The 17,906-nt window shown below is 45.3% G+C and overlaps 1 protein-coding gene across 1 annotated transcript in view; it reads left to right on the top strand.

Moving 5' to 3' along the window:
- Nucleotides 1–17,906, top strand: part of LOC119932809 (protein mono-ADP-ribosyltransferase PARP14-like) — a 126,488-nt gene that overhangs the window by 13,918 nt on the left and 94,664 nt on the right. The window contains exons 4-5 of the mRNA XM_038751964.1: nucleotides 2,336–2,572; nucleotides 12,929–13,162. Of these exons, the coding sequence (XP_038607892.1) occupies nucleotides 2,336–2,572; nucleotides 12,929–13,162 (471 nt within the window). The remainder of the gene's footprint in view (nucleotides 1–2,335; nucleotides 2,573–12,928; nucleotides 13,163–17,906) is intronic.

Here is a 17,906-nt window from a genome sequence, read left to right as displayed (position 1 = left end):
CATTTATTAAGCGCTTACTCTGTGCAAAGCACTGTTCTAAGCGCTGAGGAGGTTACAGAGTGATCAGGTTGTCCCACGGGGGGCTCACAGTCTTCATCCCCATTTTCCAGATGACGGAACTGAGGCCCAGGGAAGTGAAGTGACTTGCCCAAAGTCACCCAGCTGACAAGTGGCGGAGCCGGGATTTGAACCCATGACCTCTTACTCCAAAGCCCGTGCTCTTTCCACTGTGCCACGCTGCTTCTCTTAATATATATATAGCTATATAGATATATATATAGCTATATAGATAGATAGATATAGATAGATAGATGTTTGTACAGATTTATTACTCTATTTATTTATTTTACTTGTACATATCTAGTCTATTTTATTTTGTTAATATGTTCGGTTTTGTCGTCTGTCTCCCCCTTCTAGACTGTGAGCCCACTGTTGGGTAGGGACCGTCTCTAGATGTTGCCAACTTGGACTTCCCAAGCACTTAGTCCAGTGCTCTGCACACAGTAAGCGCTCAATAAATACGATTGATCGATTGATTGATTGATTGATTGATTGTACAGATTTATTACTCTATTTATCTTACTTGTACGTATCTATTCTATTTATTTTATTTTGTTAATGTGTTTGGTTTTGTCGTCTGTCTCCCCCGTCTAGACTGTGAGCCCACTGTTGGGTAGGGCCCATCTCTATATATTGCCAACTTGTACTTCCCAAGCGCTTAGTCCAGTGCTCTGCACGCAGTAAGCGCTCAATAAATACGATTGATTGATTGTACAGATTTATTACTCCATTTATTTATTTATCTCACTTGTACATATCTATTCTATTTATTTTATTTTGTTAATGTGTTTGGTTTTGTCGTCTGTCTCCCCCGTTCTAGACTGTGAGCCCGCTGGTGGGTAGGGATCGTCTCTAGATGTTGCCGACTTATACTTCCCAAGCGCTTAGTACAGTGCTCTGCACGCAGTAAGCGCTCAATAAATACGATTGATTGATTGATGGATTGATTAGTACAGTACTGTGCACACAGTAAACAGAAGCAGCATTAGAGAAGCAGTTAGAGAAGCAGCGTGGCTCAGTGGAAAGAGCCCGGGCTATGGAGTCAATCAATCAATCAGTCAATCGTATTTATTGAGCGCTTACTGTGTGCAGAGCACTGTACTAAGCCCTTGGGAAGTACAAGTTGGCAACATATAGAGACAGTCCCTACCCAACAGTGGGCTCACAGTCAGAGGTCATGGGTTCAAATCCCGGCTCTGCCAGTTGTCAGCTGTGTGACTTTGGACCAGTCACTTCACTTCTCTGGGCCTCAGTGACCTCATCCGTAAAATGGGGATGAAGACTGTGAACCCCCCGTGGGACAACCCGATCACCGTGTAACCTCCCCAGCACTTAGAACGGTGCTTTGCACATATTATTATTATTATTATTATTAAGCGCTCAATAAATACGATTGATTGATTTAGACTGTGAGCCCACTGTTGGATAGGGACTGTCTCTATATGTTGCCAATTTGTACTTCCCAAGCGCTTAGTCCAGTGCTCTGCACATAGTAAGCGCTCAATAAATACGATTGATGATGATGATGATGATGATTATGAGTAAGCGCTCCCCCCATCGTCCCCCTCTCCATCCCCCCATCTTACCTCCTTCCCTTCCCCACTGCACCTGTATAGATGTCTATATGTTTGTACATATTTTTTACTCTATTTCTTTATTTATTTTACTTGTCCATATCTATTCTATTTATTTTATTTTGTTAGTATGTTTGGTTTTGTTCTCTGTCTCCCCCTTTTAGACTGTGAGCCCACTGTCGGGTAGGGACTGTCTCTATATGTTGCCAATTTGTACTTCCCAAGCGCTTAGTCCAGTGCTCTGCACATAGTAAGCGCTCAATAAATACGATTGATGATGATGATGATGATGATTATGAGTAAGCGCTCCCCCCCTTCCCCCTCTCCATCCCCCCATCTTACCTCCTTCCCTTCCCCACAGCACCTGTATATATGTTTGTACATATTTATTAATCTATTTATTTTACTTGTCCATATCTATTCTATTTATTTTATTTCGTTAGTATGTTTGGTTTTGTTCTCTGTCTCCCCCTTTTAGACCGTGAGCCCACTGTCGGGTAGGGACGGTCTCTAGATGTTGCCAACTTGGACTTCCCAAGCGCTTAGTCCAGTGCTCTGCACGTAGTAAGCGCTCAATAAATACGATTGATGATGATGATGATTGTCATTGTAATGGCGGGCTGGGGAGCGGTAGCCCGGAAGCCCCTTCCTCTCACTGGGCCTCGCGGTTACTGTCTGGACGTTTCTCGGGGGGGGTCTAGATGCGCCACGCGTGCCACAGGGAGGACGGCACGTGGTGGGCGGCGTGGAGCCCCCCGAGCCCCCCGAGCCGGGCGTCCCGAGGAGCGTGGCGCTGATGGACGTCCCCGAGGAGGCCAGGCCCGAGTACCTGGCCATGCTGGTGGAGCGGTACAGTGGACTGAACGACGAGGCCGACTTCTCCCTGGAGGTGCTGCCCCAACTGAGGGTCGCCGTCGTCACCTTCCAAGACGGCACAGGTGGGCCGCGGGCCGGGGGTTGCCAAACAGTTGACAATCCCTTGTCCATACCTATTCCATTTATTTGATCTTGTTAATATGTTTGGTTTTGTTCTCCGTCTCCCCCTTCTAGGCCGTGAGCCCACTGTCGGGTAGGGACCGTCTCTAGATGTTGCCAACTTGGACTTCCCAAGCGCTTAGTACAGTGCTCTGCCCAAGGCTTTAATCCCCATTTTAGAGATGAGGCCACTGAGGCAAGGAGCATAATGATAATGTTTTGCTCTCTATCCTCCCCTTCTAGGCTGTGAGCCCGCTGTCGGGTAGGGACCGTCTCTAGGGTAGGGACGCTGCTGCTGGAGAAGCAGCGTGGCTCAGTGGAAAGAGCCCAGGCTTTGGAGTCAGAGGTCGTGGGTTCGAATCCCGGCTCCGCCAACTGTCAGCCGTGTGACTTTGGGCAAGTCACTTCACTTCTCTGCGCCTCAGTTCCCTCATCTGTAAAATGGGGATGAAGACTGTGAGCCCCCCGTGGGACAACCTGATCACCTTGTATCCTCCCCAGCGCTTAGGACAGTGCTTTGCACATAGTAAATGCTTAACAAATGCCATTATTATTATTATTATGTTGCCAATTTGGACTTCCCAAGCGCTTAGTACAGTGCTCTGCCATGGCTTTAATCCCCATTTTAGAGATGAGGTCACTAAGGCATGGAGAATAATAATAATGTTTTGTTCTCTGTCTCCCCCTCCTAGGCTGTGAGCCCGCTGTTGGGTAGGGACCGTCTCTAGATGTTGCCAACTTGGACTTCCCAAGCGCTTAGTACAGTGCTCTGCACACGGCTTTAATCCCCATTTTAGAGATGAGGTCACTGAGGCACGGAGAATAATAATAATGTTTTGTTCTCTGTCTCCCCCTTCTAGGCTGTGAGCCCACTGTTAGGGAGGGACCGTCTCTAGATGTTGCCAACTTGGACTTCCCAAGCGCTTAGTACAGTGCTCTGCACACGGCCTTAATCCCCATTTTAGAGATGAGGTCACTGAGGCACGGGGAATAATAATAATGTTTTGTTTTCTGTCTCCCCCTTCTATCAATCAATCGATCAATCAATCGTATTTATTGAGCGCTTACTGTGTGCAGAGCACTGGACTAAGCACTTGGGAAGTCCAAGATGGCAACATCTAGAGACGGTCCCTACCCAACAGCGGGCTTACAGTCTAGAAGGGGGAGACGGAGAACAAAACCAAACATACTAACAAAATAAAATAAATAGAATAGATGTGGACAAGTAAAATAAATGCATAAATAGAGTAATAAATCTGTACAAACATCTATCCATCTATACAGGTGCTGTGGGGAAGGGAAGGAGGTAAGATGGGGGGGATGGAGAGGCGACGATAGTCCAGTGCTCTGCACACAGTAAGCGCTCAATAAATACGATTGATTGATTAGTCCAGTGCTCTGCACACAGTAAGCGCTCAATAAATACGATTGATTGATTAGTCCAGTGCTCTGCACACAGTAAGCGCTCAATAAATACGATTGATTGATTAGTCCAGTGCTCTGCACACAGTAAGCGCTCAGTAAATACGATTGATTGATTAGTCCAGTGCTCTGCACACAGTAAGCGCTCAATAAATACGATTGATTGATTAGTCCAGTGCTCTGCACACAGTAAGCGCTCAATAAATACGATTGATTGATTGATTGACGGTCACTTCCTTCAGTGAAGAGGAGCTGTGAGCCCACTGTTAGGTAGGGACCATCTTTAGATGTTGCCAACTTGGACTTCCCAAGCGCTTAGTCCAGTGCTCTGCACACAGTAAGCGCTCAGTAAATACGATTGAATGAATGAATGAACGAATGAATGAGCAGCGTGGCTCAGTGGAAAGAGCCCGGGCTTTGGAGTTGGAGGTCATGGGTTCAAGTCCCGGCTCGACCAGTGTCAGCTCTGTGACTTTGAGCAAGTCACTTCACTTCTAGACTGTGAGCCCACTGTTGGGTAGGGACTGTCTCTATATGTTGCCAACTTGTGCTTCCCAAGCGCTTAGTACAGTGCTCTGCACACAGTAAGCGCTCAATAAATACGATTGATTGATTGATTCTCTGGGCCTCAGTTCCCCCATCTGTAAAATGGGGATGAAGACTGTGGGACAACATGATTACCTTGTATCTACCATAGTGCTTAGAACAGTGCTTGGCACATAAGTAAGCGCTTAACAAATACCAACATCATTATTATTATTATTATTATTACTATTACTATTATTATTATTATTATTATTATTATTAGTATTAGTATTAGTATTATTATTCAGGGCAGGGATCGTGCCCACCAACTCTGTTGCCCTCTCCCGAGTGTTCAATAAATAATAATAATAATAATAATGATAGCATTTATTAAGCACTTACTATGTGCAAAGCACTGTTCTAAGCGCTGGGGAGGTTACAAGGTGATCAGGTTGTCCCACGGGGGGCTCACAGCCTTCATCCCCATTTTACAGATGAGGGAACTGAGGCCTAGAGAAGTGAAGTGACTTGCCCAAAGTCACACAGCTCACAACTGGTGGAGCCGAAATTTGAACCCATGACCTCTGACTCCAAAGCCCGGGCTCTTTCCACTGAGCCACGTTGCTTCTTATAATAATAATAATAATAATAATGGTAAGCGTTTACTATGCACTGTTCTAAGAACTGAGGTACACAATCAATCAATCAATCAATCAATCGTATTTATTGAGCACTTACTGTGTACAGAGCACTGGACTAAGCGCTTGGGAAGTCCAAGTTGGCAACACAGAGAGACAGTCCCTACCCAGCAGTGGGCTCACAGTCTAGAAGGGGGAGAGGTCGTCCCACGTGGGGCTCACAGCGTAGCTCAGTGGAAAGAGCCCGGGCTTTGGAGTCAGAGGTCATGGGTTCAAATCCCGGCTCTGCCAATTGTCAGCTCTGTGACTTTGGGCAAGTCACTTCACTTCTCTAGGCCTCAGTTCCCTCATCTGTGAAATGGGGATTAAGACTGTGAGCCCCCCGTGGGACAACCTGATCACCTTGTAACCTCCCCAACGCTTAGAACAGTGCTTTGCACACAGTAAGTGCTTAATAAATGCCATAATTATTATTAATCCCCATTTTACAGATGAGTAACTGAGGCCCAGAGGAGTGAAGTGACTTGCCCAAAGTCATACAGCTGACAACCTGATCACCTTGTAACCTCCCCAGCGCTTAGAACAGTTTTATATGTTTTGTTTTGTTGTCTGTCTCCCCCTTCTAGACTGTGAGCCCGCTATTGGGTAGGGACCATCTCTATATGTTGCCAACTTAGACTTCCCAAGCGCTTAGTCCAGTGCTCTGCACACAGTAAGCGCTCAATAAACACGATTGAATGAATGAATGAATGTTGGGTAGGGACCGTCTCTGTATCTTGCCAACCTGGACTTCCCAAGCGCTTAGTACAGTGCTCTGCACTCAGTAAGTGCTCAATAAATACGATTGAATGAATGAACGCTGTTCACATCGTAAGGGCTTAATAAATGCCATAATTAATTATTATTATTAAGTGGCAGAGCCAGGATTAGAACCCATGATCTGATTCCTAAGCCTGGGCTCTTTCCACTGAGCCATGCTGCTTCTCTGCCAAGCACTGTTCTAAGCGCTGGGGTAGATACAAGGTGATGAGGTTCATTCATTCATTCAATCGTATTTATTGAGCGCTTACTGTGTGCAGAGCACTGGACTAAGCGCTTGGGAAGTCCAAGTTGGCAACTTTTAGAGACAGTCCCTACCCGACAGCGGGCTCACAGTCTAGACGTGCATTCATTCATTCATTCAATCATATTTATGGAGCACTTACTGTGTGCAGAGCACTGGACTAAGCGCTTGGGAAGTCCAAGTCGGCAACATATAGAGACGGTCCCTATCCAACAGCGGGCTCACAGTCTAGAAGTTCTCTTCTCTGGGCCTCAGTTTCCTCCTCCATAAGAAGGGGATTGAGATTGTGAGCTCCATGCCGGCGCTTAGAACAGTGCTTGGCACAGAGGAAGCGCTTAACAAATACCATCATTATTATTATTATTATTATCATATGGATAATTATCATATGGTCTGTGTCCAAACTGATTACTTTGCATCTACCCCAGCGCTTAGAACAGTGTCTGGCACATAGTAAGCGTTTAACAAATACGATAATAATAATAATAATTATTATTATTATTCATTCATTCATTCATTCAATCGTATTTATTGAGCGCTTACTGTGTGCAGAGCACTGGACTAAGCGCTTGGGAAGTCCAAGTTGGCAACATATAGAGACGGTCCCTACCCAACAGTGGGCTCACAGTCTAGAAGGGGGAGACAGAGAACAAAACAAAACATACTAACAAAATAAAATAAGTAGAATAAATATGTACAAGTAAAATAGAGTAATAAATATGTACAAATATATATACATTCATTCATTCAGTCGTATTTATTGAGTGCTTACTGTGTGCAGAGCACTGTACTAAGCACTTGGGAAGTCCAAGTTGGCAACATATAGAGACAGTCCCTACCCGACAGCGGGCTCACAGTCTAGAAGGGGGAGACAGACAACAAAATAAAACATATTAACAAAATAAAAGAAGTAGAATAAATATGTAGAAGTAAAATAAATAAATAGAGTAATAAATACGTAAAAATATATATACATATATACATTCATTCATTCATTCAATCGTATTTATTGAGCGCTTACTGTGTGCAGAGCACTGGACTAAGCGCTTGGGAAGTCCAAGTTGGCAACATAGAGAGACGGTCCCTACCCAACAATGGGCTCACAGTCTAGAAGAGGAAGACAGAGAACAGAACAAAACATATTAACAAAATAAAATAAGTAGAATAAATATGTACAAGTAAAATAGAGTAATAAATACGTACAAATATATATACATATATACATTCATTCATTCATTCAATCGTATTTTTTGAGCACTTACTGTGTGCAGAGCACCGGACTAAGTGCTTGGGAAGTCCAAGTTGGCAACATATAGAGACGGTCCCTACCTGACAGTGGGCTCACAGTCTAGAAGGGGGAGACGGACGACAAAACAAAACATATTAACAAAATAAAATAAGTAGACTAAATATGTACAAGTAAAATAAATAAATAGAGTAATAAATACTTACAAACATATATACATATATACATTCATTCATTCAATCGTATTTATTGAGCGCTTACTGTGTGCAGAGCACTGTACTAAGCGCTTGGGAAGTCCAAGTTGGCAACATAGAGAGACGGTCCCTACCGAACAGCGGGCTCACAGTCTAGAAGGGGGAGACAGACAGCAAAACAAAACATATTAACAAAATAAAATAAGTAGAATAAATATGTACAAGTAAAATGAATAAATAGAGTAATAAATACGTACAAACATATATACATTCATTCATTCAATCGTATTTATTGAGCACTTACTGTGTGCAGAGCACTGTACTAAGTGCTTGGGAAGTCCAAGTTGGCAACATCTAGAGACGGTCCCTACCCGACAGCGGGCTCACAGTCTAGAAAGGGGAGACAGAGAATAAAACCAAACAGATTAACAAAATAAAATAAGTAGAATAAATGTGTACAAGTAAAATGAATAAATAGAGTAATAAATATGTACAAACATATATACATATATACATTCATTCATTCATTCCATCGTATTTATTGAGCGCTTATTGTGTGCAGAGCACTGGACTAAGTGCTTGGGAAGTCCAAGTTGGCAACATATAGAGACGGTCCCTACCGAACAGCGGGCTCACAGGCTAGAAGGGGGAGACGGACAACAAAACAAAACATATTAACAAAATAAAGTAGAATAAATATGTACAAGTAAAATAAGTAAATAAATAGAGTAAAAAATCCGTACAAACATATATACATATATACAGGTGCTGTGGGGAAGGGAATATTATTATTATTGCTATTATTGCCTGGCGCTGCGTCTAGACTGCAAGCTTGTTGCGGGCAGGGAATGTGTCTGCTTAGTGTTGTATTAAACTCTCCCAAGCGCTTGGTACAGTGCTCTGCGCACAGTGAGTGCTCAAAAAATATGACTGACCGACCGGCCCACTGAACAAATATCATAAAAGAAAACCAAAAAAGAAAGCAGAGTTGGTAGACACTTTCCCGGCTCACTGCCACCTGTCTGCTGTGTGATCTTGGGCCAGTCACTTCACTTTTCCAAGCCTCAGTTCCCTCATCTGTCAAATGGGGATGGAGACTGTGAGCTCCACATGGGACACACCCAATGGGCTTGTGTCCACCCCAGCGCTTAGTACAGTGCCTGGCACATAGTCAGCGCTTAACGGGATGGTCTCTGTTGCCAACTTGTACTTCCCAAGCGCTTAGTACAGTGCTCTGCACACAGTAAGCGCTCAATACATGTGATTGAATGAATGAATGAATGTATATATGTATATATGTTTGTACGTATTTATTACTCTATTTATTTATTTTACTTGTACATACCTATTCTACTTATTTTCTTTTGTTGATATGTTTTGTTTTATTGTCTGTCTTAGGGACCGTCTCTATATGTTGCCAACTTGAACTTCCCCAGCGCTTAGTACAGTGCTCTGCACACAGTAAGCACTCAATAAATACGATTGAATGAATGAAATGAATGTTGTCCGCCCGCCACCTAAAGCTCAACATGTCGAAGACTGAGCTCCTTGTCTTCCCTCCCAAACCCTGCCCTCTCCCTGACTTTCCCATCTCTGTTGACGGCACTACCATCCTTCCCGTCTCACAAGCCCGCAACTTTGGTGTCATCCTCGACTCCGCTCTCTCATTCACCCCTCACATCCAAGCCATCACCAAAACCTGCCGGTCTCAGCTCTGCAACATTGCCAAGATCCGCCCTTTCCTCTCCATCCCAACCGCTACCCTGCTCATTCAAGCTCTCATCCTATCCCGTCTGGACTACTGCACCAGCCTTCTCTCTGATCTCCCATCCTCGTGTCTCTCTCCACTTCAATCCATACTTCATGCTGCTGCCCGGATTATCTTTGTCCAGAAACGCTCTGGGCATATTACTCCCCTCCTCAAAAACCTCCAATGGCTACCGATCAATCTGCGCATCAGGCAGAAACTCCTCACCCTGGGCTTCAAGGATGGCCGTCCATCCCCTGGCCCCCTCCTCCCTCACCTCCCTTCTCTCCTTCCCCAGCCCAGCCCGCACCCTCCGCTCCTCCACCGCTCACCTCCTCACCGTTAGGCCTCGCTCTCGCCTGTCCCGCCATCGACCCCCGGCCCCCGTCCTCCCCCGGGCCCGGAATGCCCCCAATCCCTCTGCCCCTCCGCCAAGCTGGCTCTCTTCCTCCCTTCAAGGCCCTGCTGAGAGCTCACCTCCTCCAGGAGGCCTTCCCAGACTGAGCCCCTTCTTTCCTCTCCCCCTCGTCCCCCTCTCCATCCCCCCGTCTTACCTCCTTCCCTTCCCCACAGCACCTGTATATATGTATATATGGTTGTACATATTTATTACTCCATTTATTTATTTATTTATTTATTTTACTTGTACATTTCTATCCTACTTATTTTATTTTGTTGGTATGTTTGGTTCAGTTCTCTGTCTCCCCCTTTCAGACTGTGAGCCCACTGTTGGGTAGGGACTGTCTCTATGTGATGCCAATTTGTACTTCCCAAGCGCTTAGTACAGTGCTCTGCACATAGTAAGCACTCAATAAATACGATTGATTGATTGATTGATTGACCGTCTCTATATGTTGCCAACTTGAACTTCCCCAGCGCTTAGTACAGTGCTCTGCACACAGTAAGCGCTCAATAAATACGATTGATTGAATGAATGAAATGAATGTTGGGTAGGGACCGTCTCTATGTGTTGCCAACCTGTACTTCCCAAGCGCTTAGTACAGTGCTCTGCACAGAGTAAGCGCTCAATAAATATGATTGAATGAATGAAATGAATGTTGGGTAGGGACCGTCTCTATGTGTTGCCAACCTGTACTTCCCAAGCGCTTAGTACAGTGCTATGCACACAGTAAGCACTCAATAAATATGATTGAATGAATGAATGAATGAATCCCCATCACAGAGAAGTGAAGTGAGTTGCCCAAAGTCACACAGCTGACAATTGGTGGAGCCGGGGTTTGAACCCATGACCTGTACGCACACTGCTGGGTAGGGACCATCTCTATGTGTTGCCAACTTGGACTTCCCAAGCGCTTAGTACACTGCTCTGCACACAGTAAGTGCTCAATAAATATGATTGAATGAATGAATGAATGAATAAATCCCCATCACAGAGAATAATAATAATAATAATAATAATAATGGCATTTATTAAGCGCTCACTATGTGCCAAGCACTGTTCTAAGCGCTGGGTAAGTTACAAGGTGATCAGGTTGTCCCATGGGGGGCTCACAGTCTTAATCCCCATTTTACTGATGAGGGAACTGAGGCCCAGAGAAGTGAAGTGACTTGCCCAAAGTCACACAGCTGACAATTGGCGGAGCCGGGGTTTGAACCCATGACCTGTAAGCCCACTGGGACCGTCTCTGTATGTTGCCAACTTGTACTTCCCAAGAGCTAAGTCCAGTGTTCTGCACACAGTAAGCGCTCAATCATCATCATCATCATCAATCGTATTTATTGAGCGCTTACTGTGTGCAGAGCACTGTACTAAGCGCTTGGGAAGTCCAAGTTGGCAACATGTAGAGACAGTCCCTACCCAGCAGTGGGCTCACAGTCTAAAAGGGGGAGACAGAGAACAAAACCAAACATACTAACAAAATAAAATAAATAGAATAGATATGTACAAGTAAAATAAATAAATAAATAAATATGATTATAAGCATGATTATCATGATTATAAATCAATAAATATGAATGAATGAATGAAATGAATGTAGGGTAGGGACTGTCCCTAGATGTTGCCAACTTTGACTTCCCAAGCGCTTAGTCCAGTGCTCTGCACACAGTAAGCGCTCGATAAATAGGATTGAATGAATGAAATGAATGTTGGGTAGGGACCGTCTCTATATGTTGCCAACTTTGACTTCCCAAGCGCTTAGCACAGTGCTCTACACACAGTAAGCGCTCAATGAATACAATTGAATGAATGAATGAATGAATGAATCCCCATCACGGAGAAGTGAAGTGACTTGCCCAAAGTCACCCAGCTGACAATTGGCGGAGCCGGGGTTTGAACCCATGACCTGTGAGCCCACTGTTGGGTAGGGACCGTCTCTAGATGTTGCCAACTTGGACTTCCCAAGCGTTTAGTACAGTGCTCTGCACACAGTAAGCGCTCAATAAATACGATTGAATGAGTGAAATGAATGTTGGGTAGGGACCGTCTCTATATGTTGCCAACTTGGACTTCCCAAGCGCTTAGCACAGTGCTCTGCACACAGTAAGCACTCAATAAATAGGATTGAATGAATGAAATGAATGTAGGGTAGGGACCGTCTCTATATGTTGCCAACTTTGACTTCCCAAGCGCTTAGCACAGTGCTCTGCACACAGTAAGTGCTCAATAAATACGATTGAATGAATGAATGAATGAATCCCCATCACAGAAAAGTGAAGTGACTTGTCCAAAGTCACCCAGCTGACAATTGGCAGAGCCGGGGTTTGAACCCATGACCTGTGAGCCCACTGTTGGGTAGGGACCGTCTCTAGATGTTGCCAACTTGGACTTCCCAAGCGTTTAGTACAGTGCTCTGCACACAGTAAGCGCTCAATAAATACGATTGAATGAGTGAAATGAATGTTGGGTAGGGACCGTCTCTATATGTTGCCAACTTGGACTTCCCAAGCGCTTAGCACAGTGCTCTGCACACAGTAAGCACTCAATAAATAGGATTGAATGAATGAAATGAATGTAGGGTAGGGACCGTCTCTATATGTTGCCAACTTTGACTTCCCAAGCGCTTAGCACAGTGCTCTGCACACAGTAAGCGCTCAATAAATAGGATTGAATGAATGAAATGAATGTAGGGTAGGGACCGTCTCTATATGTTGCCAACTTTGACTTCCCAAGCGCTTAGCACAGTGCCCTACCCACAGCAAGCGCTCAATAAATACGATTGAATGAATGAATCATCATCATCAATCGTATTTATTGAGCGCTTACAGTGTGCAGAGCACTGTACTAAGCGCTTGGGGAGTACAAATTGGCCACATACAGAGACAGTCCCTACCCAACAGTGGGCTCACAGTCTAAAAGAAGGAATGAATGAATGAATCCCCATCCCAGAGAAGTGACTTGTCCAAAGTCACCCAGCTGACCGTTGGCGGAGGCGGGATTTGAACCCACGCCCTGCGACTCCGAAGCCCACTGAGCCACGCTGCTTCTTCAGGTTAGTATTATTATTGTTATTCTAATCTTTAGGGGTGGAGGAATTCGCCCGAAACTTCAACGAGAGGAAGAAGAACCGAAATCAAATGACAGCCAGAGCCCTGGAGCCCCTGGACAGCGTGATGGTGGAGGATCTTCCCCCCGGCTCCTTCGACGACTACCTCGCCGTCTACTTCGAGAGCCCAAAAAACGGTGGCGGCTCCGTCACCGGCGTCACCCTGGACCCCGAGGAGAATTCGGCCGTCGTGACCTTCAGCGACCCCAGAGGTAACAGGCCGCCCGCACCCAAGACCCGGGGGTGGTGGGATCCCGCAAAGTGGGATTGGGAAGGATCTGGGATCACATTTTCCTCCTAAAGTCCTGGAAATTCTCCTCAGCCCCATCTAACCGGTCACCGACTCGGGGTGGATAAGAGTAATAATGATATTTAACGATGGCCTAGAGAAGCAGCGTGGCTCGGTGGAAAGAGCACGGGCTTTGGAGTCAGAGGTCGTGGGTTCCAATCCCGACTCCGCCACAAGTCTGCTGTGTGACCTTGGTCGAGTCACTTCACTTCTCTGAGCCTCACTTCCCTCATCTGTAAAAATGGGGATGAAGACTGTGAGCCCCACGTGGGACAACTTGATCACATTGTATCCCCCCAGCGCTTAGAACAGTGCTTTGCACATAGGAGCTCACCTCCTCCAGGAGGCCTTCCCAGACTGAGCCCCTTCCTTCCTCTCCCCCTCGTCCCCCTCTCCATCCCCCCATCGTACCTCCTTCCCTTCCCCACAGCACCTGTAGATATGTCTATATGTTTGTACATATTTTCCCTTCCCCACAGCACCTGTATATATGTTTGTACATATTTATTACTCTATTTATTTGTGCATATCTATTCTATTTATTTTATTTTGTTAGTATGTTTGGTTTTGTTCTCTGTCTCCCCCTTTTAGACTGTGAGCCCGCTGTTGGGTAGGGACTGTCTCTAGATGTTGCCAATTTGGACTTCCCAAGCGCTTAGTACAGTGCTCTGCACATAGTAAGCGCTCAATAAATACGATTGATGATGATGATGATTCCTCTATTTATTTTACTTGTACATATCTATTCTATTTATTTTATTTTGTTAGTATGTTTGGTTTTGTTCTGTTTCCCCCTTTTAGACTGTGAGCCCGCTGTTGGGTAGGGACTGTCCCTCTATGTTGCCAATTTGGACTTCCCAAGCGCTTAGTACAGTGCTCTGCACATAGTAAGCACTCAATAAATATGATTGATGATGATGATGATGATGATTACTCTATTTATTTATTTTACTTGTACATATCTATTCTATTTATTTTATTTTGTTAGTACGTTTGGTTTTGTTCTCTGTCTCCCCCTTTTAGACTGTGAGCCCGCTGTTGGGTAGGGACCGTCTCTATATGTTGCCAACTTGGACTTCCCAAGTGCTTAGTACAGTGCTCTGCACACAGTAAGTGCTCAATAAATACGATTGATTGATTGATTGATTTGTTAAGCGCTTACTATGTGCACAGCACTGCTCTAAGCACTGGGGAGGTGACAAGGTGATCAGGTTGTCCCTCGGGGGGCTCACGGTTTTAATCCCCATTTTCCAGATGAGGGAACTGAGGCCCAGGGAAGTGAAGTGACTTGCCCAAGGTCACACAGCAGACATGGCGGAGTTGGGATAATAATCCCCCTTCTAATAACAATCTCCCCCTTCTAATAATAGTAATAATAATGGCATTTGTTTGTCCTTCTCTTCCCCACAGCACCTGTACATATGTATATATGTTTGTACATATTTATTACTCTATTTATTTATTTATTCATTTTACTTGTACATGTCTATTCTATTTATTTTATTTTGTTAGTATGTTTGGTTTTGTTCTCTGTCTCCCCCTTTTAGACTGTGAGCCCGCCGTTGGGTAGGGACTGTCCCTAGATGTTGCCAATTTGTACTTCCCAAGCGCTTAGTACAGTGCTCTGCACATAGTAAGCGCTCAATAAATCCGATTGATGATGATGATGATGGGATCACATTTTCCTACTAAAGTCCTGGAATTTCTCCTCAGCCCGATCTAACCGGTCTCCGCCCGGGCCCGTCCACCTCGGAGGACTCGGGGTGAATAAGTGTAATAATAATATTGGTAATTAATGACGGCGTTATATTAACCGCTTACTATGTGCCAAGCACTGTTCTAATAATAATAATAATAATGGCATTTATTAAGTACTTACTATGTGCAAAGCACTGTTCTAAGCACTGGGGAGGTTACAAGGTGATCAGGTTGTCCCCCACGGGGGGCTCACAGTCTTCATCCCCATTTTCCAGATGAGGTAACTGAGGCCCAGAGAAGTGAAGTGACTTGCCCAAAGTCACACAGCTGACAGCTGGTGGAGCCAGGATTTGAACCCATGACCTCTGACTCCAAAGCCCGGGCTCTTTCCACTGAGACATGCTGTTCTAAGCACTGGGGAGGTTACAAGGTGATCAGGTTGTCCCACGGGGGGCTCACGGTCTTCATCCCCATTTGACAGATGAGGGAACTGAGGCCCAGAGAAGTGAAGTGACTGGCCCCGGGGGGGGGGCCTCACAGTTTTAATCCCCATTTTACAGATGAGGTAACTGAGGCCCAGAGAATAATAATAATAATAATGGTATTTGTTAAGCACTTACTGTGTGAAATGCACTGTTTTAAGCGCTGGGGAGGTTACAAAGGTAATCAGGTTGTCCCCGGGGGCGCTCACAGTTTTAATCCCCATTTTACAGATGAGGTCACTGAGGCACAGAGAATAATAATAGTAATAATAATGATGGTATTTGTTAAGCACTTACTGTGTGAAATGCACTGTTCTAAGCCCTGGGGAGGTTACAAGGTGATCAGGTTGACAGATGAGGGAACTGAGGCCCAGAGAAGTGAAATGACTGGCACAAAGTCACCCAGTTGACAATTGGCGGGGTTGGGATTTGAACCCGTGACCTCTGACTCCCAAGCCCGGGCTATTTTCCACTGAGCCACGCTGCTTCTCTAAGATATTCGTTCAGTTAAGTGATATTTGTGCCCTCTCTAGACTGTGAGCCCACTGTCGGGTAGGGACCGTCTCTATATGTTGCCATGCTGTTCTAGGCGCTGGGGAGGGGGAACAAGGTAATAAGGTTGTCCCATGTGGGGCTCACAGTCATCATCCCCATTTTACAGATGAGGTAACTGAGGCTCAGAGAAGTCAAGTGACTTACCCAAGGTCACACAGCATCATCATCATCATCAATCGTATTTATTGAGCGCTTACTATGTGCAGAGCACTGTACTAAGCGCTTGGGAAGTACAAATTGGCAACATATAGAGACAGTCCCTACCCAGCAGTGGGCTCACAGTCTAAAAGGGGGAGACGGAGAACAAAACGAAACATACTAACAAAATAAAATAAATAGAATAGATATGTACAAGTAGAATAAATAAATAAATAAATAGAGTAATAAATATGTACAAACATATATACATCTGTACAGGTGCTGTGGGGAAGGGAAGGAGGTAAGATGGGGGGGTGAAGGGGGGACGAGGGGGAGAGGAAGGAAGGGGCTGAGTGTGGGAAGGCCTCCTGGAGGAGGTGAGCTCTCAGCAGGGCCTTGAAGGGAGGAAGAGAGCGAGCTTGGCGGAGGGGCAGAGGGATTGGGGGCATTCCGGGCCCGGGGGAGGACGGGGGCCGGGGGTCGACGGCGGGACAGGCAAGAACGAGGCCTAACGGTGAGGAGATTAGCGGCGGAGGAGCGGAGGGTGCGGGCTGGGCTGGACAAGGACAGAAGGGAGGTGAGGTAGGAGGGGGCCAGGGGATGGATGGATGGACAGCCTTGAAGCCCAGGGTGAGGAGTGTCTGCCTGATGTGCAGATTGATTGGTAGCCACTGGAGATTTTTGAGGAGGGGAGTAACATGCCCAGAGCGTTTCTGGACAAAGATAATCCGGGCAGCAGCATGAAGTATGGATTGAAGTGGAGAGAGACACGAGGATGGGAGATCAGAGAGAAGGCTGGTGCAGTAGTCCAGACGGGATAGGATGAGAGCTTGAATGAGCAGGGTAGCGGTATGGATGGAGAGGAAAGGGCGGTTGAGCATGAAGTAACAGTACAAGGCTTCCTTGCATATCTTCTGAATCATCTAAATTTGAGCCCACTGTTGGGTAGGGACCGTCTCTAGATGTTGCCAGCTTGTACTTCCCAAGCGCTTAGTCCAGTGCTCTGCACACAGTAAGCGCTCAATAAATACGATTGATGATGATGAGAGAGTGCTCATTCAAATCTGTTATCGGGAAACAAATTCAAAGAATATATCAAACATTCTAAAATCTGGCCTTCAATTCCAGGCTACACTGCCGAATTTGTTTGCCTGACTTAAGCGCTTAGTACAGTGCTCTGCACATAGTAAGTGCTCAATAAATACGATTGATTGATTGAATTACTCAGAAAACTACTATAAAAGGGAGTTTAAGGACTACTCATATTTGTGGCTTTGGTTGAGCATGAAGTAACAGTACAAGGCTTCCTTGCATATCTTCTAAATCATCTAACTTTGAGCCCACTGTTGGGTAGGGACCGTCTCTAGATGTTGCCAACTTGGACTTCCCAAGCGCTTAGTCCAGTGCCCTGCACACAGTAAGCGCTCAATAAATACGATTGATGATGATGATGAGAGAGTGCTCATTTAATCTGTTATCTGGAAACAAATTCAAAGACTATAGCAAGCATTCTAAAATCTGCCCTTCAATTCCAGGCTACACTGCCGAATTTGTTTGCCTGACTTAAGTGCTTAGTACAGTGCTCTGCACATAATAAGTGCTCAATAAATACGATTGATTGATTGAATTACTCAGAAAGCTACTATAAAAGGAAGTTTAAGGACTACTCATATTTGTGGCTTTGGTTGAGCATGAAGTAACAGTACAAGGCTTCCTTGCGTATCTTCTGAATCATCTAACTTTGAGCCCACCGTTGGGTAGGGACCGTCTCTATAAGCTGCCAACTTGGACTTC

The sequence above is a fragment of the Tachyglossus aculeatus genome, chromosome 1 (genome assembly GCF_015852505.1).
Source record: "Tachyglossus aculeatus isolate mTacAcu1 chromosome 1, mTacAcu1.pri, whole genome shotgun sequence".
NCBI classification, from domain to species: domain Eukaryota; kingdom Metazoa; phylum Chordata; class Mammalia; order Monotremata; family Tachyglossidae; genus Tachyglossus; species Tachyglossus aculeatus.
The sequence above is the reverse complement of the archived record's forward strand: the minus strand, read 5'-3'. Positions and strand labels throughout refer to the sequence as shown.